The sequence below is a fragment of the Suncus etruscus genome, chromosome 14 (genome assembly GCF_024139225.1).
Source record: "Suncus etruscus isolate mSunEtr1 chromosome 14, mSunEtr1.pri.cur, whole genome shotgun sequence".
Taxonomy (NCBI): Eukaryota; Metazoa; Chordata; class Mammalia; order Eulipotyphla; family Soricidae; genus Suncus; species Suncus etruscus.
In genome coordinates, this window is record NC_064861.1 from 76462003 (window position 1) to 76485255 (window position 23253).

General features: G+C 43.3%; 1 protein-coding gene across 3 annotated transcripts in view; it reads left to right on the top strand.

Moving 5' to 3' along the window:
- The window catches only part of ZNF536 (zinc finger protein 536), a 459071-nt gene that overhangs the window by 267748 nt on the left and 168070 nt on the right, over positions 1-23253 (top strand). For all 3 annotated transcript variants that reach the window (XM_049786224.1, XM_049786225.1, XM_049786226.1), the window contains exon 4: positions 20759-20911. In XM_049786224.1, the coding sequence (XP_049642181.1) occupies positions 20759-20911 (153 nt within the window). The remainder of the gene's footprint in view (positions 1-20758; positions 20912-23253) is intronic.

The window sequence follows — 23253 nt, forward strand, 5'->3', positions numbered from 1 at the left end:
AGCCAATATGATGAGATGGAAGGGTAGAAGGGTAGAATTTTAGAAGGACAGAAGGATGAAAACATAAAAGGATGAGGGACTAAAGAATGAAAGGGCAAAAAGGGATGGGGCAGAGGTCAAGGCTGAAAGGATGGAAGGACATAGAGATAGAAGGGCTGAAGGGTGGAAGGGCATGAGAAAGCACAGGTGGGAGGATGGAAGGGTAGAAAGATGGAAGGGTGGAGGGTCAATGAAAAATGGAAGCGTAGAAGGATGGAATCAAAAAAGGCTAAAGATTGGAAGGGTAAATGAATGGAAGGGTGGAAGGATAGAAGGGTGAAAGGGTGGAAAGGTAGAGAATAGAAAGGTAAATGGGTTGAAGGATGAGAGGATGGCATGCTAAAAGGGGGAAGTATGGAAAAGTTGAAGGGTGAACTGGTGGGAGAGTGGCCTTGGGACAGGCCTACTCTGCCAACTGTTGTACTTCTTACTCTTTGAAGTATCCCTTGATACTTGCTTTCTCTCCCTCTTCTGCTTGATTGTGGAGAGCAGTGTGTTCCACCACCCCTATTGTAGTCATCTGCTCTAGACCCCTAGCTGGGTTCCCATACAAAACAACCCTGACCTCAGCACCTCTATCTGTTTTTCCATCTTTTATCAGTCCCTAGGTCATGTCAAGCTCTGTCTTGGGGATCATCAGTCCTTGATGTCAGTGGCTTGGATGTGTAAGCCAAGCAGTGTGAGCCTTGACTCCAAAAATCAAGTCTTATAATCCTCAGTTTTCTGATTGGTACAGTGGGGCTAATAATAGGTTCTATGCAATAAATATAAGAAGTGCTAATGATACTAATTCTATTTTTTATCTATTTTAGCACAGGTCAGTTCATATTATCATTTTTCTATACATCTAATTTGGTGGCATACATGCATGTTAAGCCCTTCTGGGGGAACCCTCTCAGCCAGTGAGCTTCCTCACTGGACATGTCATGTGGTGTTGGCACAAAGCAAGTTGTCAGAGCATGCACTGCAATTCAGCACCTATTTGCTCATCTCCACACACCTGCAGTATGGAAGCAGAGGATCTCAGCTCTGTTTTCTGTTCCTTAAAGGAAGCTGTGAGAATCAAAGTCTGCATAAGTTAGAGATAGGTTTGCCATGGGAGAAGAAAGCTAAGTCTGAAATGTTGGCAGGCAGTCACTCAGCCTGAGAGTCAGAGACCCCCTTCCCCAAGAAGAAGGTTCCAGAGGAGATTGTGCAGCATCTTTCATGAGGGAAAGGCCAACTTGCTCGAGTTCACTGTTGGACTCTATGGGCCAATCTATACTTGACTTTTTCCATCAGTGCTTATGAGGCCAGAAACTCAACAAGAACTTATGGGAAGCTGTCTGGAGTCAGCACCTGGGAAATTTTAGTAAGCATCCCAGAAGAATTATGTAGAAAAGTCCAGTAGAGAAAGGGGGTGCTTGGGAGGCCAATGAAAGAGGCTTCCAGGAAGCTGTGGAGGCAGAAAGTTGGTGTGATTACACTGGAGAAGACAGGAGAGGCAGGTGAAAAAGGCATGGGGAAAAGAGGGCTCCAGAAGAATGGGCCTCATAGGTGCTAGAGTCCCATAGATATCCCAGGACAGAGTTTCCCAACTGCCCCCTCTCTACCCTCAAATTACTGCCCATTTTACTGAGGCCTCTTTGAAATCTGACTAAGGCTGAGAGCACATTTCCGCATTTCTGGATGCAATTTGGTCTTATAGCAAAGAATCAAAGGATATTTGCTATCACTTTAAAGTATGTTTCTCCCTCTCTTCCTCTGGGCACCTGACCTCACAATCATCGCTGACTTTGAAATAATAGACCCATCATAATTATGAGAATTAGTCAGGAGGCTTTTGCCTTATTTGCTCAGCCAAGGTTATAGAGGCCTTCTTTCGAGGTGGAAAGGGTGTCTGGGATCATCTCAGCAGAGACAGTGAATTCAATGCAGGGCCCACAGGCAGGGATGGGGTAGATAAGGAAGAGATGGAAACAACCCTTGTCTGTCCCCAGGCACCCCTGTTTCTGACCACTGTCGACCCTGTATGGTGAACAGAGTTTCTTGGGAGATGGTGATCAGCATTACATGTGAAATGCCTTGAAACATAGCAAATGAAAACTCCATGTGACCATGCTTAAAGTCTCCAGTGGAACTCTATACTTATACTCTTCTGCTGGTGCTGCTAGTGCCTGCAGAGATGGACCAGGACCTGGGCTGAGCCAAGGATCATATTCAGGTCCCCTCAACCTCTCCAGTGGAAGCCCCAGATGAGGCATTCATATTGCCTCAGTTAAACCAATGCTGCCCCTTTTGCTTGTTTCTTCCAGGGTCAGCTTGCCTCTGCCTGGATACTGGCAGAGGGTGGAACCTCTGCAACAGACACTCATGCTGGTAATACAATGAGGATACAGGGTGAAGCACCAGCCTCAATTGGACACACAAGTAACACCTGTAACCTCCCATTCTAGGCAAGCAGATGGGGAGAAGGAAGTGGTGGCAGCCCTGGTCAGTAGACAGGGGGGATGGCTGCCCATTTAGTGTTCTTAGAAGGTACTAAAGGAACAGAGTGATTGTTAATGCAAAACTCTTTCTTTGGCTTAATTTATTATAATATATGTGGCTAAAATGTAGATCACACTGATGTTTTGGATCTCCATTTTGATTCCCAAAATTGCAATCATGATAGGTGGATTATAAGCGTGCTTTAACATACAGATGAGGAAATGTATTCTTGTGCAATTTTCCCCTAAGGAGAAGTCAGAGGATAAGGGGCAGGGGTTTTGAATAACCTTGCAACATTTAGTTGTCTCTGTCGCTTATGGAGGTAGAAATTAGCATGACAGGACTCTTGTGATGGCAGCTCTGCCTGGATATTATTAGAGTGGAAGGTTCAAAAAGAGAAAAGGGAAAGAGATCGTCCGTGATGAAGAACAAGTCACTGGACTCTAATTGAGCGCATTCATGTTGTCTTATCAGATAGCCCTGATTCCAAAGATATAAATCTGCCAGGTACCCAGATCCTTCTTGGCTAAAATGGGGCAGGGATGTATGCCAGAACAGGACAGACAGCTCTTTTGCATGAAAAGCAATTGTGAGATGGACTCAGCACTGCCATGCTTGTTGCTGCCTCTTGCCTGGATTCCAGGCCTCTGTTTCCCCAGATCATGCCAACCTCCCTTCCCTTCCTATCCTTTTCCAGGTGCTGGCCAAAGCCAGGCCAGTTTTGTGTGGACTTAGCCTGAGGGACAGGGTTGACAAGGATCTGGAGGGAAGAAGTGTAGACAGTCTGGAGAGAAAGGTATAGTGGGGGAATTTAAGAGGGAGGGAGCCAGGTTCTTTCCTATGGGAATCAGCTCTGCAGTGTGAATCTCACATCCCATAGGGATCCTTCAGCATGCCAGGAAAAGTGAGCTGGTTGTCAGAGTGTGGATTGTGGGTGCTGAGGCTACTCAGAAGCCCATGTCTGGCGTTTTGCTTACCTTCTTGAGGATTAGCTACAGTCTTTCCCTGCTCAGTACAAGCCACCTGCATGCTGAGTCCCCTGGGCTCAGGGCATGCCTTTGTCCAAAGGGCAGAAGTTCAAAGAAGGCAGACACTTGGGATGCCTTTCGTGGAGGAGGTGTGTGTGACCTCCAGAGCTGCTCACTCATGCACACACACATACACACAGTCATCAAGCACTTCTCCTGTGCTGTGAGGGGAGCAAACAGGCTGGTGGGAGACTCAGAAGCACAGCAAGGAGTCAATGCTCAATGCCCAAGGTGGACAAGGAGGGCCTGGTTTTCTCTGATCTCCCAGGAAGTTAACATAGAGCTGTGCCCTGAGGAATGAATGGGGTTCCCCAGGCAAGAGTGTGTGGTGAGGCTGGAGTTTGGCAGTTGCTTCTGTAAGAGGACCAGAGTCTGTCAGGGGAGAGTTCTCACCTCACTCCTCCTGGATGTCACTCCTCACCACCCCTCCAGCACATGCTCAGCATCTCTGTGATTTTTGGGCCACACTTTGGGGCTCAGGATGGCTGGTGTGAGTGGCAACCCCAAGAACCATAGAGCTTTGTCAATGAGCATTTTCCTGTTTGTGTGTGTGTGTGTGTGTTTGTGTGTGATATGAGAGAGAGAGAGAGAGAGAGAGAAAGAGAGAGAGAGAGAAGAGAGAGGAAATAGAGGAGAGAGAGATAAAAAAGAAAGGAGAGGCTCAGTAGAATTTTGGGGCCCAGCCCTGATGATGCCACTGGCCTAGACACATGATCCCTAGCTGGCCTTCCTGGGAGTGAGGGAGCACACATATGGTGGAGAGATGAGCTGCAGGAAATGTTGTGGACTCCCCCTTCTCCATTCCTTCACCAAGGCTCATCCCAAAGGGCTGTTGGAGTCTCTCATGCAGAGAAGTACCTGGAAGACGTGTGACAAATAAGTTAGAAAGTAGGGACATGTGGAGGAGCCTCATGTGCCAGCTCTTGGCCATAGGCAGCTACGGATGTTTTGCATCTAGGAAAGGACCTCTCTTGTTTGGCCATGAGACTCCTATGTGAGTGTATGGGCCTGTTGACGGGCCCATGAGCGTCTGTTCTGTGTGTAACCTGCTGTCAGGTCGTGGTGATTTTACACCCTGGTGTGTCATTGGGAACTATATATCTTTACCTGACCTCACTTGGCCTACATAGGGTGTAGGTGGTGGAGCCAATAAGTATTTTGGGTTGGGAAGTTAGGAATCATGAACACACATGGCTCACAAGTGACCACTCTGGGGCCCAAGCAGGGCCTCTCAGGACCATTGACCCTGCTCTATAGAAACTGCTGTTGGATTCAAGGCCCCATGCCATCAAGCACTGGGTGCTGGTGGTAGGTGATCAGTGATGGATGCTCTGTGATTTGTACTTTGTAACAGTTCTTGTTGATGTATGCTCAGTTGATGGGTGCTTATAATGGGTGCTTGGTGATGTGTGTTCAGTGGTAGTTCCTTGATGATGGGTGCTCAGTTCTGGATGCTTGGTAATGTATGCACTGTGATGGATGCTCTATGATGGATGCTCTGTGATGGGTGCTCTTTGAAGGATGCTCAGTGATGAGTGCTCAGTGATGGGTGCTTATTGATGGGTGCTTGGTAATGTCTGCTCTGTGATGGGTACTAAGTGATGAAGCTCTCAGAGTTTCAATTGTCTTTTTAGGGTCACAGAGCTGAGGTGCAAAAACTCAGGTCTTGTACTCCAACAAACTCAGTATTTTGGAGACAGGCTGCATGTTCTCACCCGTGGCTGGGACATGCACACACTTTGCTCCATGGCCACTGCCTCCCCTCACATGTACAGAGAAGTGTCTGTGTGCCCCCACTCATCTGGACTTCATCGGAGGACATACTCATTTTGTTTAGTCGGCCCCTTATCCCTGGTCAAGATTCTTGCGGATTAGTCTGGGATTCCCAAAGCCTGGAAAGTTCCCTTTGAGACATTTGCCAACACTTGATACTTTTATCTGTGATCAAAGGAAGAATGAGCAAACTTCAGCTTCCTGTTAGAGCTACTCCGAAGTAAGAAAGGACTGCCTGGAACCAGGCTTAGGGTTTGTTTTCACTTCTTCCATGCTCAAACATTGTAGATGCGCAAGGTTTGGATGGCTGCGAAGTGCAGAGGTGGCCCTGAGGAACCACCTCCCCAGTTCCAGTTAAAGGCTGGTGTCTGAGAAGGAACAGTTCACAGTAGCCAGAGAGACAATCTGGGGAGGTGGCCAGAGTTCTCCAAGGTTTAGGCTAGTTTGATTTATAACTAATGGAAGTCACCATGTGGTATCACAGGAGAACAAGTTGTCTGTTAAAAAAAAATATATATATATATATATAAAAAAGGAAACATCAGCTATTCACTTGCCCATCTCTGAGATTTGCTGAAAGTGTTGACTGAAGTCTCTCCTCTTGGCCCAGAGGTTTAGCCTGACAGGCTGTTCTGAGGCACAGCTTTGGCTCTGTACTGCCTGCAGGGACCAAGACAGTGGACAGTGGGGTAGCCAGGCTGTCCCTTGGTGCCTCTCTGTGCTGTAGCCTGAGCCAAGATCTAAGGTTTTGTCCTTTGAAGATCCAACAGCCAGCTTATTCTCTAGAACAATTTATTGGTTATTAAGGACAGAGCTGGATTAAGAATTATTTTGTTCTTTTATTTGCAATTTTATATAGTAGGGTATTTATTACTACAAAGTATTTAAGGGTTTGGCATCAATTAAAAATGTTTAATTCTTCATCCAATGTAGGCATTCCTCTGATCGAGGTTCTTACATTAAAAGGGCTCGATCAGTCAGATCAGCTCAAAAATGGCAGTAACTTCAGAGCTGGCAATTGACACTTGTTTTCTGCCACTGTTTACTCTTCAATAAAAAATGCATATTTACCATAGCAACCTCCTGGTCACGTGATGCCCTATCAAACCAGCTACCCTCTAAAACAGAATAGCTTCTTAAAGAAACACACACACCCTCATGCGCATGCTTTTCAGATGCAAAAAAATGTTTTCTTTATAAGGAAGCCCTCTTTTCCTGAGATTTAATGCTAATAAACACGTCATCTTATAGAAATCATTTTAGTCCCATGGTTTAAATCTCAGAACATTCATTCTGGAAATCAAAATAAAATTGCTCTTAGAAGGGCTTTTGGTTATCTTGAGAGTTTGCCAATTGTTTATTTTAATAAAGTTCTGAAAAATATGCATATGTATTTGCATTTTTACTTACACAAACATGTGTATTTCAAACAACAGCCATTGGTATCATTGGAAGGAATTTGTTGTAGATTCTAATGTTCTGCTGCCTCATCTGTGATTAAAGATTGTCGTCTATGCGACGCTCAATTGCAGCCTGAATTGTTTTTCACTGCTAACTTGGAGGGATTGCTTGAGTCTTTGGAGAAACTATTTCCAGTCTGGACTTTTGGGGGATAGAAACTTGTCCCTCATTCATCTTGTGCTCATATCTGATTCTCCAACCCATATATATGGGGGAAGAGAGGAGGGTGCACAAGTCAGGGTTTCTGTTTCCCTCCTATGGCCTGTCCTTTGGAGATCTTCCTAGTTAAAGCCTCTTCTAATGGGGCATACCCTGCCTGGGTGCCCAGCTAGAGGATTCTTCAAATGCTCACGTTATTGCAGAGCAGGGGAGGAAAACACAGAGTAGGTGATTTGTGTGGAATTCCACTGCGGGTCTTGGTTTGCCTTGTTTGCCCTGAATGAATCTATTGAGTGAAAACTGTCCTTTTCTTGTCATCATGAGGACCTTCCTTTTAGCCTTGGAGAAATAGCCCACAAGCTGTATTTACTTCTGAGAATCTTTTCTGTGGTGATGTAGCGAGCACCTGTGCACCCTGGATTTTACCTGTGCACCCTGGATTTTACCTGTGCCATAGGTGTCTTGGTGTTGCATGCTGTGACACATGTATTCAGTGTCCTCTAGGATATCTCAGGTCCCTGAGGGGCCAGGGAACTTCTTCGAACTGGGCCTGGTCGATTTTTCAACCACATGCAGAACAACCTGAAACACAAGAATATACTGTTACTCTCTTATGCCTACTGGTTTTGGGGAGTGTTGGTGGTGAGTATATGATTGTGAAACAGGAAGGTGCTCAGGTAAAGTGACATTGTCACCTGAACTCAGAGACCAGACTCCTGGTCCCAGCCAACCAATCCAAATGCAGCATGTTCACAGGCCCTTTGGTAACTATCCACCATGAACGCCTCCATGTGCCTTAATAGATGGTTTAAAATGGCGCCGGTGCCTCCCATGCCACCCCCCAGTCAGACTCACTGTACATACTTCCACGCAGAGAGGTAATTGCTTATCATGTATCTCTTTGTTCCAGACACTTTTATAAAAGAGTATGTATTATGTATGGTGTGACCTTCAAATGTCAGGAGTGTGTTTTGCAATAAACTGTCAATATTTGTGGTTATAAGGTACCAGATGACTTTTACAATAATTGGAACGGCTATATTAAAAGCTTGGATCACTCAGCTGGTTAAAGAGAAAGACACAGGCCAGCGTCCATCAGGGACTTGCCTCCTGCCAACGATTAAATGAAAGATATTGCAAGGTGCTTAAGATGTCTTTTTTGTTTAAAGAAGAATATGGCAAACCCTTCTCCAGGGGCGGGTTATCTCCCAATCACCCTGAATCTTTTCCGTGTGCAGGGGGGCCCTGGGGAAACACAGCTCCAGAAGTTATGGCGACTGACCAAATGCATTTTAAAGCAGATCTGTCCAGCTTGTTCTGAGCATAATTTGGCTAAAGATTTTTTGAGATATGCCTTTAGTAGACACACCCTCTGATCTTCTTCCCATAACCAGCTATCATCTGTCTTAAAAAGATCTTAAAAGTGGTAGTATTTCTTTAAGAATATAAATTATGTAAAAATCTTTGGGGAATTTATGCTCTACTAAAAATAGGGAGTTATCTATAGTTTGTATTTTTAGGGAATACTTAATTTAAGGTCTGAAAAATGGCAAAATACATACTTTGCAATAATTATAGAAGTAATTGAGGCATAGATTACTTAACCAAATATTTCTCATTGAACTCTTCTATTGATGAGTGTCTGTTTCTGCTTATGGGAGCTGCTGCTTCTGGGAACTGCCCATATCTTCATTCTCAGCCAGGAAGCAGGTAAAGGAGATAGTGCAAAGTGCCCCAATAACACACCCCAGCATCCAAAGAGCTCATGTGTATCCCAGATAATTACACTGATTATAATAGTGTATTCACAATATCTTCCACCTGGATAGAGAGAGAATTGGAATAGATCCAGAAGTCACCTCTTCCAGGATGCATTCCTGGTTATCCCCCAACCTTTTGCCCATCCCACTAGAATCCCTCTCTATACCTGAAATTATGAAGCAATTTACTGTTCTCTAGTGCCTGGGGCCAGTTGTTCACAGGTTACTCAAAGTGGCTTCCTCCTCATAAGCAATAACCTCCAGACTTCAGTTTGCTTGCTTCATCTCATTCTTTTATTTTATTTTATTGAAATCATTGTGATTTACAAAGTCCTTCATAGTTAGGTTTTAGACATGCAATGTATCAGGGCAAATTCTACCACCAGTGTTGATCTCCCTCTATCACTGTTTCAGAGTACATCCCTAACCTCCAACATGCCCATTTTAAATTTCGATTGTTTCATATCATGAGTCAGTTCTTCCAGCTCTCATCTTTGGGCATTATTACAATAATGTTTTTTATTTATTTTTCTTAAAATCCATAAATCAATGAGGTTATTCTGTGTGTATGTCTCTCTCTCTGGCTCACGAGATGAGTGCAGTTAGAGAAATGACTACACAAACAACTACCATGACAGTGTTAATGAGTGAGAGAAGTAGAATGACTGTCTCGAATATAGGAAGGGGATGAGAGAGGAGGGAGACCAAGGGAATTCGTGGTGAGAATGTTGCACTGGTGAAGGGGGGTGTTCTTTGCATGACTGAAACCCAGCTACAATCATGTTTGTAATCATGGTGTTTTAATAAAGACATTATTTTAAAAACAAACTAAACAAACAAACAAACAAATACAGATGGCCAAAAGGCACATTAAAAATGGTCCACATAGCTAATCATCAGGAAGATGTAAATCAAAATAACAATGAGGTACCATCTCACACCACAGAGACTGGCACATATCACAAAGAACAAGAATAATCAGTGCTGGTGGGGATGTGGGGAGAAAGGAACTCTCACTCATTGCTGGTGGGAATGCCATCTAGTTCAGCCTTTATGGAAAACAATATGAAGATTCCTCAAAAATCTGAAATTGAGCTCCCATATGATCCATTTGTACCACTCTTAGGGATATAACCTAAAAACACAAAAACACAATACAAAAATGCCCTCTGCATGTCTATGTTTATTGAAGTGCATTTTAAGTAGCCAGAATCTGGGAACAACCCAGATGCCCAACAATAGATAAGTGGCTAAAGACACTGTGGTACATATACACATGGATTACTATGCAGCTGTCAGGAAAAAAATAAACAAAGAAGAACAAATAAATACATTTTTATTTTTAAAGTTTGGGTCTCTTGATTTCATTTTGGCTTGGATATTTAGTTTTGTTGTTTTTAACATCATCAATGCACCTGAGACTGTATGTCCCTTGCCCCCTCCCATCTTTTTATATTTGTTATCTGTTCCTCCACTCAATTTCTTCTATTTTCCTCACTATACTCTGGAACGTAGAGTGTTCTTGACAACTTTCTTTAAACCATTGCATTTCTTCATGCAATGAATACCACATATAAGAGATAACATCTGGGGGCCAGAGTGATAGCATGGAGTTAAGGCATTTGCCTTTCATGCAGAAGGTCATTGGTTCGAATCCCGGCATCCCATATGGTCCTCCATGCCTGCCAGGAGCAATTTCTGAGTGTGGAGCTAGGAGTAACCCCTGAGCACTGCCGGTGTGGCCCAAAAACCACCCACTCACAAAGATATAACATCTGTATTTATCCTTCTTTTTCTGACTTATTTTATTTAACATAATAACTTCCAGTTCCATGTTGCAGCAAATTACATGATTGCAACATTCCTTACATTGTATATATGTACCACATCTTCATGATCCACTCTTCTGTTGTTCGACATCTGGGTTGATTCCAAGTCTTAGCTTTTTTTTTTTTTTTTTTTGGTTTTTGGGCCACACCCGGCGTTGCTCAGGGGTTACTCCTGGCTGTCTGCTCAGAAATAGCTCCTGGCAGGCACGGGGGACCATATGGGACACCGGGACTCGAACCAACCACCTTTGGTCCTGGATTGGCTGCTTGCAAGGCAAATGCCGCTGTGCTATCTCTCCGGGCCCCAAGTCTTAGCTTTTATAGAAAAAAATTATGTATGAAGCCAAGGTGATAGCACAGTGGGCAGGGCATTTGCCTTGCATGCATTGAACCCTGGCTCAATACCCGGCATCCCACATGGTTCTGGAGCCTACCAAAAGTAATTTCTGAATGTAAAGCCAGGGTTAACCCCTGAGCACTGCCAGGTTTGTAAAAAAAAAAAAAAAAGAAAGAAAGAAGAAAGAGGAAGAAAAAAAGGAAAGAAAGAAGAAAGAAAAGAAAAAAGAAAAAAAGACAAGAAAGAAGAAAAAAGTTGGAAGAAAGAAAAAAGTATGTAGTGAGTCCCACACTGCTCTGAGAATTTGCCACATGGCTGGGATCTGAGGCCAAAGAGCAGTCAAACCCTTAGTCCTGCTGCACTGGAGGTGGGGGAAAGAAGAAGGGAGGACATGAACAAGGACACTTGATGCTCAGAGGGAGAAAAGTGGCTGGTGATCTGAAGGGACAGTGCAACAGGAGAAATGTGGTAGAGGAGATAGGCACCTCTGGAGATATATGCCTTCCCAGAAAGCTTCACTAGGGGATCTAAGTCTGACCATGTGGATTCTGGGCAGGAGCGTCCCATATTGAGCTGGAGCTGAGTCGAGGTCAGAGCAGTACAAGGGTCGATGTTATAAGGGTAGGAGACCATGAGAAGGGTCAAAACTGGAGTTTTCTTAGGATCATAAGCTAGTACTCCCTAAAGGGAGCTGCCCTTTTCCAGAGAGTTCAGTGCTCTGGGCTGCCCAGTCATGCTCTTGTGTCCTGATTTATAAAGGAGGTTTTCTGTGCTGGGATGGGTTGAATTCCCTCCTTCTCCACCTGACCAGGCCAGAGGAAAGTGAGGTGCTCTGCAGAGTCCACAGAGGGCCCCTCCCCAAAATGGTCCTGACCAACCATTTTTCACATCCTGAATGCAGTGGCACTGGCAAGTCTCAGCTTGTGGCTGAGCACACCTGCAGCCTAGAGAGTTGGTGACCTCAGGAGCACAGAGGAGGCTGTTAATGTCGGCTTGTCACCCAGGGACAAAGGGAAAAGACCCCATGGGTGGCCGAATCAGCAACAGGGTTGGGAGGGGGGGGTTCTACACACTCCCCAACAATTAAGCAAGGGCTTAAAAGCAGAAACACATTTGGCCCACAGTGCTTGATTCTGAAGCACTTGTGTATTTTAAGGGAAATTTAATCCATGTGTTTCTGATTCATTTTCACTTAACTCATCAAAATGTTGCTTTAGAGAAGCTATTTGAGATCCTAGTATCTTATACTTTTTCCGCCAAATTTTAGCCTTTTAATGACCTATTTCCCCAGTTCTAGAAATCCTATCTTGCTGGAAGCAAATGGAGCCGCACACAGTTTTGAGTTTGGGTTGAAAGTGAGGAAAGTCACTGATAGAAAACATAGAGGCCTGGCCAGGGCCCCAGCCCTGACCCTTATACCTCAAAGGAAACCGTCTGTCGCCATTCCACAAGTGGACACCGTCTCGGAAATAGTTCTCTATTTAAACAAACGCATTTGCCAATCCGTATTAATGCTTAACTACTTAACATGACTATATATGGCCATTGTAAACCCAAGAGATCCTTGATGAAACAACCGAGACACCAAATTAACACTGATTCAAGCATGAGTTCCATCTTCCAAGAGTTATACAGAACTATTTAGAGTAATATTATAATTTTTTTACTCAAACCCTTCATTAAAAATATTTTAAAATAAAACCTTTTTATTTTCTCAGAACGTTACCACAGGAGTCTGTTAATTTAAATTATTTTTTTCAGAATCAAAGAAAACATTAACTTTTAAGTGGAACTGTGCATTCTTTTTGGACTTTCTCCAAAGTGCTAAGCATTTCTTTTCCCCTGAAGTTCTTACAGCACTGCCATAGCAAGCTAAGAGTTTAAAATGCAGTTTGCTGTGTGTATGTGCGCACACTTGCACATGTATGTATGTGTGTCCTGAGCACTTCTTAGATTCCCCTAAATGTTTTCTCTTCATTAGTGAAGTGAGTGCTGTTGCTGTGAGATACTCTTTGCCCAGGCTGACTTTCAGAATTAGCTGCACGACTCATCTGGGAAAGCATGTTTACTGTTAATAACAGAGGTGCCATTGAAATTAAAATGCCATGGCATTTGATGTCACCAGTAGTAATACTCAAGTAGGCAGACCTAATGCAGGTGAGGTGGCTGAAGTAACTCTTCCTTCATTGGACCCTGCAGTAATGATAATCATCATCATCAGCAGCAGCATCATCACTATACTTTTTATTCATGGAAATCTTTTCAAAAAGTACTTTGGAAGAACTATGAAGGGCAAGGCTACTTGGCAGAATGCTAGCACAGTGCAAAAAAGAAACTTTTCTCCTCTCTCTCTTTTTCTATCTCACTTTGCCTCTTTTGGTTTCTCCCTAAATTTTGTCCTCCCCCCCATTATTCTATGAATGAGCAGATATACCTGGGAGATTGGCTAGAAACCCCAAAGACCTCACTGGTAGGTTTGTTCTTCTGAGGCATTCCCACTATCCAAGGTCCTCTTCAAATTTCTATGGATAGACAGAATCAGGATTTGCTTTTCTTGCATGCAGAGTCTGGCCTGAATTGGCTTTGTCTATCTGGTGACTTAGGGACCAGGAATACAAAACACATCTATTTTTCTGCCAACCCCTACCCCTGAGAACCAAGGTTATGGGAACAAGAGGTCTGAGACAGCAAAGCACTGTTCTTTCTAGCAATTGGCCAAAAGTAATCAACCAGTGCAATCAACTCAGTGCAAAGGAAGTTAGGAAATGGGTTGCTTGAGGTAGTTAGGAACACTGTCTATCCCTTTCAGTCATGTCCTCTCATCTTTAATTCAGCCTCAGGTTTTCATGTGGTTCAAGGATAAGGTGAGGATAGGCTGTGTACAAACCACCTGGGGTAAACTTGTAGCTTTTCCACTGCCACAGGGTTCCAAGAAGCTGGAAATCAGTCCTCCTGGTCACCTGGGACCCAGAGATAGGAGGTGAAAGATATGCTTAGAACAAGAGGCATAAGGAAGTAAAAGAAACTTCCTTCTCCTTACTTTGGAGTTAGCTATCTTGGCAAATACTGACTCTCATCAATATGCATTGAGACAACTCAGTTTCAAAGTGTACCTGGGGAAAATCTACCTGAAAGTTCAAAACAATCTCAGAACTTGATTTTTAAGTTCCAAATATGTTATTTTATGAATAAGTATAAGTATATAGTGAGGCACCTACCCATAAACTCATACTATGTTGGAAGTAAGATAGCAGATCTTGGGGATGGCTTTAGACAGTACTGATAATAGTTTATATGGGTTTCTAGGCTTTGAGAAAGTTATTTTTAGTTAGCAGGAGCTGATTCTTTGACCATCAGTTGATAACAAGGGTTATACAATGATCTGTGGCCCTTTTTTCCTCACCTGGTTTACCCCTTTAGCCCTGAGTAACAGCATCCCCATTTCTCTCTCTCTGTGAGTAGGAGAATTAACTGAAATCAACTTGTTCTGGTCAGAGGATTGAAAAAGCAAAACTGAGTGCAAGATTTCTGACCAAGAGATAACACAATTTAGACATCATTTGTCTGATTTTCCCAAATAACGTATTTCTTGAAACATGACTTCAAATTTTTTGGTTCTTTATTTTAGGGAAAAAAAATTATGCCCAGCTGGTAAGAACTAGAGAAAGTTGATTGAGTTTTTTTTTTTTTATTTCTCTTCTAATTCACTTGTTTTAAAGGAAAGTCTAGAAGGGCCGCCTATGTCCCCCTAAAATTGTATTTGTTGCTGCCAGTAGATCTTAATTTCTGAGGAATATATCTCATGTAGTCAAATCAGGAAAAGAAATTGGTCACAAGTTTTATTCCAACCGTTGCCCTATCTTGGAAGAACTTGGAACACTTCTTTTTTTTAATTTTTTTTTTTTTTTTGGTTTTTGGGCCACACCCGGCCATGCTCAGGGGTTACTCCTGGCTGTCTGCTCAGAAAATAGCTCCTGGCAGGCACAGGGGACCATATGGGACACCGGGATTCGAACCAACCACCTTTGGTCCTGGATCGGCTGCTTGCAAGGCAAATGCTGCTATGCTATCTCTCCGGGCCCTTCTAAGGTGGGGTAGGAGACACTCCCCAGCCTACAGCCAGATGTCCCTGCCCAGTACCTTCCTATGTTCTGAGCAGCTTTATTTTCTTTCCCCTTAAGCAAAGACTAGAGAGGATGGCTTTATTTTTTTTTAAAGTTAATTCATTTAAAGAGTGAATATCGCATCATTCATAGTTGAACATAATGCACTTATTTCTAAGTAAGTGGTAGTGAAATTATTCGTTTAAAAAAGAGAAAGAAAAAAGAAGAAAAATAAAAGAAAATAAGAGAACAGCAACAAGCAAATTTGGAAAATTATATTATCTCTAATGAGGTCATTATGTCAGTGTCAGAAGGTTTAATAAGTTCTTGTTGGTAGCACTCTGTTACTTAACTGGTTTCTGAACATTAGGTGATTTTAGATATACATTAACATCTAAATTACTGTGTTCCTATGGGAATATTATTATTATTATTATTATTATTATTATTATTATTATTATTATTTTGGTTTTTGGGTCACATCCAGCAGCGCTCAGGGGTTACTCCTGTCTCTATGCTTAGAAATCACCTCCAGCAGGCTCTGGGGACCATATGGGATGCCGGGATTCGAACCACCTCCTTCTGCATGCAAGGCAAATGCCTTACTGCTGTGCTATCTCTCCGGCCCCATGGAGATGATATTATTAAACAAAAATGGAATTGTCACATAGCTGTGCAGTCCAAGAATTCCAAGCACTATTACTAATACTGCAACTTTTGTGGTGGTATGATTTTGGCTACCAGGGCTTCTGGACGTACAAGGAGGTGGGGAGTGGGGATGAGGCTTCTCCAATGAAAGTCCTGATGAGATCAGCCCAATTACTTGCATACTTGGAATTTTGATCAGATATATATCTCTCCAGAAAGCGACAGAAGAGTGGTGAAACAAGGCCATTGGTGAAACAGTAACTGTGATTGAATGAGTATAGTAGGCGTGACTTCAGCTGGGCAGATATTTGGTCCACCTTCTCCTCCCAAATTTGCCAGCTTTCAACTGCATGATTGGTGTACCATAATTATTCACAGCTTGGTTTACATCTCTTTTAAGAACAGAGGGAGTCTAAGGAGCTGGCTTAGTACGGACATAGCAACTGCTTTTGTGAGGATAATATATTTAAATAAAAACATTTCTTGCTAAGTAAATAATAATGAATTTAAAATTTTTAGTTTAGTTTTTTTTTAAATTTTATTAAGGCCCCATGATTTACAAAGTTACTCGTTGCTGGGTTCGAGATATACTATGTTCTAGCAACAATCCTATCACCAGAATTTTCTTCCCTCCACCAAGTTTTTCAGGACCCTTCCCACCTCCCCGCCTTCATCTACCACATCTGCAGGCCCATTTTTAAGTTTGGTTGTTGAAGTTTCCACTTCTTTTAGTGTTGTTGACTCTGTGGTTTTAATACTTAGCTATACCACTCCTTTACACCAAGGATGTTCTCAGTTCCCCTTAATCCCTTCTCCCTTTTGTTTACCACCTATCTTCTCTTTCCCTTCCGTTAATTTCCTTTTCTGCTATTCTCCTCCCTACACTCTGGGGTTGAGGGTAATCTAGGTATCCTCCTTGCAAACATTGCATTACTTCATCCAGTTTTTCTATATATAACGGATATAATTGTGGTCATCCTGATTTGTTTTTCTTCTGACTTACTTCATTTAATATGTTATCTTTCAGTTCCATCCATAGTGCAATAAATTTCATGAGTTCATTTTTCTCAGAGCTGTGTAGTATTCCATTGTGTAGATATACCACGTTTTTATGTTCTACTTATCTATCATTGGAAACCCAGGTTGAACTTTATTTCTTAACAATTAAGTGCTACAATGAATAATGGTGTGCATATATATTTTCAAATACATTTTTGTGGCCTGTGGGTAAATACCCAGAAGTAGAATTGCTGCATCATATGGAAGCTCAATTCTTAGTTTACTACTAAATGTGCATACTGTTTCCATAAAAGTTGAACCAGGCAACATTATCACACCAGCAGCAAAGATGAGTTGTTCTTTCACCACACAACAGCCAAAATAGATTGAGCCCAATATTTGTGATATGTGCCATTCTCACTAGTTTAAGATATCTCATTGTCATTTTTATTTGGATTTTCCTAATAGCAATAACTCATAATGAACATTTTTTTTCATGTGCCTATTGTACATTCATTGGTCTTCCTCAGAGAAGTCCCTATTGATTTTTTTTCTCTATTTTTGGTAGGGATTTTGGATTTTGGATTTTTCATTGTTGATATTTGTGAGTACTTTGCATAGCCTGGATCTGTTGTGCTCAGTACAAATATTCTCCCATTAAGTTAGCCATCTTTTAGTTTTTTTGTGTATGTTTCTTTTGCCATGCAGAAACTCTTTAATTTTATATATTCCCATTTGTTTGTTTTATATTCTGTTGTCTTTGCCAATGATCAGTGTATCATTAAAGACACCTTTGAAGTTCAAATTTTTGGAGCATTCTGCCTATATTTTTCAGTGTATTTTATAGATTCTGGTATGACTTCAAGGTTTTTTTATACCCTTAGAATTAACTTCTGCATTAAGTGTGAGATATGGATCCAACTTTAGTTTTTTTTTAAATCTGTTATCCAGTTTTCCTAGCACCGTTCGTTGAAAAGGCTGTTTTAACTTAGGTCATGCTCTCAGCTCCTTTGTCAAAAATTTTCTGATCATATATGTTGGAGAGGACAGCTATGAGTCTGAACTTTGTTCAACTTCAAGCCACCTAGCACATGGCAAAGGTAGAAATACTATGTGTTTTAGAAAGCTTTACCTGATCCACAAATAATCCATTATCACCCAGGATTACAGAGGACATGCTGCTGTTTTCAATCTCCTTTCTACTTTTGTAGCTGGAATAAGGGTTGCCTGACTGTCCTGGACCAGCCCTTGCTTCAATGAAAAACTTCATGGGGTGCAGGCAGAACTTCATGGCTCCTCCCAGAGAGCTGTGCAGGACCATGTCAGGGCAGGTTATAGGGGAAGGCCCAGGGCAGTTAACTAAAGTTTTTCCCTGAGAGAGCCCTTGGGGCATTGAATGTGGCGGGCTGGCTGAATGAAGACCCCATGCTTCCCCATGTCCTATGCAGGCCAGGATGACCCCCCCAAATGGCCCCTATGTGTGCACACCTCACACAGTCTCTTTAGCCTGCCTGGTACTTGGTTTTTACCCTCTCTGGACACTTACTGGGACCACCCACAATTCTCCTTCAGTGTGCGCTCAGTTTGTTTTTCTAGTTGGATTAGTCTAAGAGTAAACGCCATAGGCCTTCTAGCCCTCCCCCCCAAATTCCATTTCTGTATAAAGTGAAAATTGGACTCTCAAATCTCAAAGGAAGCTGTTTATCTTAAAAATTTATTCTTTTTTATTGGGCCACACATATACAAGATAGAAAGATAAAGGAAAAGAGATCCTGGCCATCACTTAGCCTGGCATGGAGTAGGCTCAGCTTATCCTAGTTTCTGCATAGTCTTTCAGGGCAGCTTTATCTGTTTATCTACCACAGGCCCTAGACAAGGTCTCCCTGCAATTTCTGGTGGGGTTTGCTCCCTCTCTTTTGTTCTCTCAGGCAGCCTTGCCTTGCTATGCTCACCAAGGGCTCTGGGAAGTGCCAGAAAAGGCTTGCAGGTCTGGAGAGGAGGTCCTGTAGAATTTCACATGCAAGTTCAGCTGGCCTGCCTCCGTCCTGAGATCAGCTTCCTGGCCACTTAGCTCTGCTTGTAATTCAAATGGACGGCTCTTGGCCCCCTCAGTTAAGAAGGGTGTCTTAACTCAGTTGTGGGGACACTTGGGCAGAATTTTAATCAGGATCATTGTTGTTGGATGATCGTGAGGTCATCTGAGCTGACCCTGTGATTTGACCAAAAGAAGGCTGAGCTGTGCCGGGTGGGCAAGTAAGACATGTTTGAGTGGAGTAAGGAGGTGGGCTGAGGGGTAGGTGGTGAGAGGGGGATGGCATTCCAGCTGTTTAAGCCTAGGCTGCGGTTTCCTTGGAATTGACATCTGCTCATTGTTCTGGGCTGTCAGCTGTCTGGTTGTAAAGAGAATTTGGGAAAGATGCTGGGAAACATAACCTTCTTCACTTTGTGGAGCACCCCACTGTGGCTGTTTTGGGGGCTTGCACGTACTATGACATTGCAAGGTGTTCTCGTGCCTCTTTCCTATGACCAGTGTGGCCTTCTATGGTAGCTTCCCATGGACATGTGGTTACCACAACCTTGGAGATGAGGCTGAAAGATGTGAGTGAAGCAAGACCTCTTTCTACCTATGTGAAATGATGAAAAGGAACAGGCCAGACAGTTCAGTCCCTGAACAGCTCTCCTAAGGACCACTAGAATATTGTGAGAAACTAGATAAAAGGCCAGGAAGATAGCTCAAAGGGGTGAAATACATGCTTTGCATGTGTGAGCCCTAAGTTTGATCGCCAGCAACAATCATTTTTGAGGTGTACCCCTATAAAAGTGAACCTTTCTCTAGGGTGTTCATATTCATTAGGCTTTATCTTGCTTGTGGTATGTAACTCTGTCCCCTTTGACAGTTAGCAGAGAATATAAGGAAAGCATGTTACCGAGTAAATGCATTTTCCAGTGCTTGCAAGATACGAATCTTGTTTATTCTACTCTTTGCAGAACTCACAGAGTTTTGTCCCAGCAAACCCCTTATTCTCATTGTGGATCTACTGAGCTGCCTAGAGGGTGAGCTGAAAGTTGCAGTGAGGATCCTGCCAGCTTTAGGAACCTGGGTTTTGTGCCAGGGGAGCTCCGTCATCAGCCCCATGTGGAGACCCATGAAGCAGTCAGAAGAGAAAGCTCACCTGCCCTGCCACTTTGAGAGGCACTTTCCCAGTTCCTACCCTGCTTCCCCTCTGCTGTCTCCATGGCAGTGAGATGTCAGGTCTTGGGTGTTGCAATGAAACATCTTCCAACTACTAGATATTTTCGGAGTTTTATTTACTGTTATGTCCCATCATTTTTGGCCAGAGGGAAGACATATGCAAATTTTATTCCATTTTCTAATGGTTTGGGTTACATGACAAATAACAGCAGGAGGGAAATTTTGTATTGATACTTTGCAGAAGGAGTTCTCAAGTCACTGCACCAAGATTTAAGTGCAGTGCTCTAAGTTTATGGAAGTTTTGCAGCTGAGTTTCTGCACATGACTTTGAATATGTCACTATATGTTTATCATGGGCTAATTGTGGAACTGCATTTCCATACGTTTTCTTCTCCCTTTCATGAGATTACACCAGTCAGTAATGGATATGATACTCACAAGGAAGAAATGATCAGTTTGGAATAATTTTCTTTCCTGTCCCCAAAATAGCTATGTGTCGGCATGTCGTAAGGACTCAGCCGAGACACTTTTTTTTTTCATTTGTTGCTTGATATAATGCAAATGCGATTTTGATCCTGAGAAGATTTCCAGCTAGTCCATAGTATAAATTAATCAGATTCAACAAACACCAACATTTTTAAACTTTTGAAAAAAATTATTTAATAGGAGCTAAGCAAAAGAAGAAATCAAACCAGCTGCTGACACAGCTGTTTCTTTTCTTGTTTAATTCAGTTCAATATAAAGGTACCATATGCTGCTTAAAATGATGATAGGAAAGATGAAATAATTTAAGAGAATAACAAGAAAATACATGAATTGTCAGCATTCTGTCAGATTGAAAGAATGAAACAGACAGGTGTAGTATTGACATGTTTAACTTTGTGTGGTGTTAGCAGTTTTGGTGCGAACAACTCCTGACATGTGCTGAAGTGATGTGAGAACGTTTCTCCTCCGCTGCAGACATTGGCGAGGAGGCTGGGAGAGCTGCCGGCGTCCAGCAGCCCGTGCTGCTTCGCGACAGGAGCCTGGGCTCGGCCATGAAGGACTGCCCTTACTGTGGGAAAACCTTCCGGACATCCCATCACCTAAAGGTTCACCTGAGGATACATACAGGTGAGCCATCTGGGGTGCAGTGAATGGCGCCGGAGGCCTCAGGCCCACCATGGCCCTGTCCTAGGCCCACTTCATCATTGACACTGTCAGATTCTTCTACAGGGGCCTGTCTCCACACATTGTGACTCACCTGTCCTCTTCTCTCCTTCCTCGTGTCCACCCTTGTAGTGGCTTAGCTTTCCTGGGATCCCAACTTGTAAGGCTGCTCCTTCTTCTGGGGCATCAGAAATCTCATGAGTGACTCCTCCTGGGGTCAAGAAGAAATGCTGAGAGTGATTAGGAGTCTCTCAAGAGCAAGGATTATGGAAACCCTGCTCAAACTTAATGACTTCCCACATGCCAGGTGGAAAACTCAGTAGCTCCCCACATACCATTTTTTGACCCCAATCAGGTCCCATAAACTTTAGTAGGCCTGACCAGGAAATGTCAATCCTTCATTTTTGTATGGAGGAGGGGTGGCTAATTTTTGGATCTCTTCCAAAGAAAAATTGAAGTGCTCTTAGCCAAGTGAGGGAGTGGCAGCTGAATCTCTTGGGTCGCCCTGGCCTCTTGCAGCAAAAGCTTTCCTGCCTCATCTCTGGCTCCTGCTGCTTTTCAGAATCTCTGTTAGTTGTTTGCACATTGCCAATACAAAGAAAAATCTATGTGAGATATGGACACCTCCATTTTCTTTGATTTTTTTCTCCTGACACTTTATCTATTGGCGCATGAGCTGCTTCAGAGGATAGACAAATATGCCATCTATTTTCAAAAATAATTGTGGCCTATTTCCCAAGGAATCAATGAAACTCAGGGTTTTACAGGATGGTTAGTACGTTGGAGCCTGGTGTTCAGTGTGTGGTGCAGGCCGAGGTGTCTTTCATTTGGCACCTGCAAATATATTAGACTCAAGCGGAGCCTGGAGGACAGGTGATCACAGTGGCCAGGTACCTCTGTCCTTGCTCAGAGTTGACCTCTGGGGTTCCCCGAGCACTTTCCTGCCTGTGTCCTCATTCAAGACAAAGGGCTCTTCTCTAGCCAGGCAGTGATGCCACATCCTTCTGCACCCTGTTCATCCTCAGCATCTCTTCCACCACACCCCACCATGACTCCATAGAAAAGGGGTTCTGGGTCTGCTGTAGCACCCCACTCCCTTGTAATGTTCCTCCTCCAGAGACATATAGGGGCTTGGCTGCAGCTTGAGCTCCTCCTGGAGATGTCTGTGAATTCCATGGGGAGTGATATGTTCTTTTCAACAGAACACCCTGTTCCCACCATCCATTTCCTATGTGCTGATTAACACAGTGGTGGTGAGAGTGTTCCTCTCTTTTATTGCTGATTTCCAGAACCTCAGGGCTCATCAGTACACTACACATAATTGAGGAAATCCAGTTATTTAGAAGACTGAGTAATGAGGATATGGTAGAGAGCAGTGACAGTGAGGGGTCCCTGTCAGCCTTAGTCACCCCCACACCCATATCAGGAGCTTCTGCATGGCTGCAAGCAGCAGGTGCTGGGTTCCTGGTGGGGTTAGAAAACTTTCCCAGGAGTCTGCTTGGTAAAGGCTCCTCCAGTTCATGTCTTGGGACTCTGACATTTCTCTACCAGTCGTGTGTCCTGACTCACTCCCCACATTCAGAACTGGGCACCAAGTTATCTTCATAGCAAAACTTTTCCAGTGATCACTGGGCTCATCCAGGATCTGCAGGGGCCACTGCGATAGGTAGTCCCCTCCCTGGGCAGAATGTGGTACTGGGAATGGTGAACTGGACTCTAGGGCGCCCTCCACTGGGAAGTCAATAGGAGAATAAAGTCTCTCGCATGTCTTTTATTCACTACAGACCAGGTGTCCACTTGGACTTGCCCAGATTGAAAGTCTGGGTCAGAAAAAAAGATAAACACTTCCCCACTAGTATGGTTCTTTGCTGCCCTTCCTCTTTACCCATCTGTTGCTCATGAGGCAAAGGACACACACCACAGGATATTCTAGGACTAATGAAAGTAAAAGTCCTGCTGATCTCGGTAGAAGCCAACGGATACTGCTTTGGGACAATTTAAAACTTCAAAGAAGGTTTTCTGAACCTTTGCTTCACAAGCTTCAGAGTTTTGGGACCGGTAGTCTTTAGGGATCCTGAGAACAGCAAGACAGGGTGGGCCACTATAGAACATCCCAGAATAAGGAAGAACATGATAAAAGTATTAGAAACATCATGCCCACCCACCCCAATAGCATTTTCAGTGTAAAAGGCAACATGGTAACCGGATAAAGATCAATGTCCTCTTTATCAAAGAACAAAGGAGTTGGAAACTGTTTACACTTGTGTGTTTGAATGGAAAGAGAAAGTGTAACCTGTTATAAATCA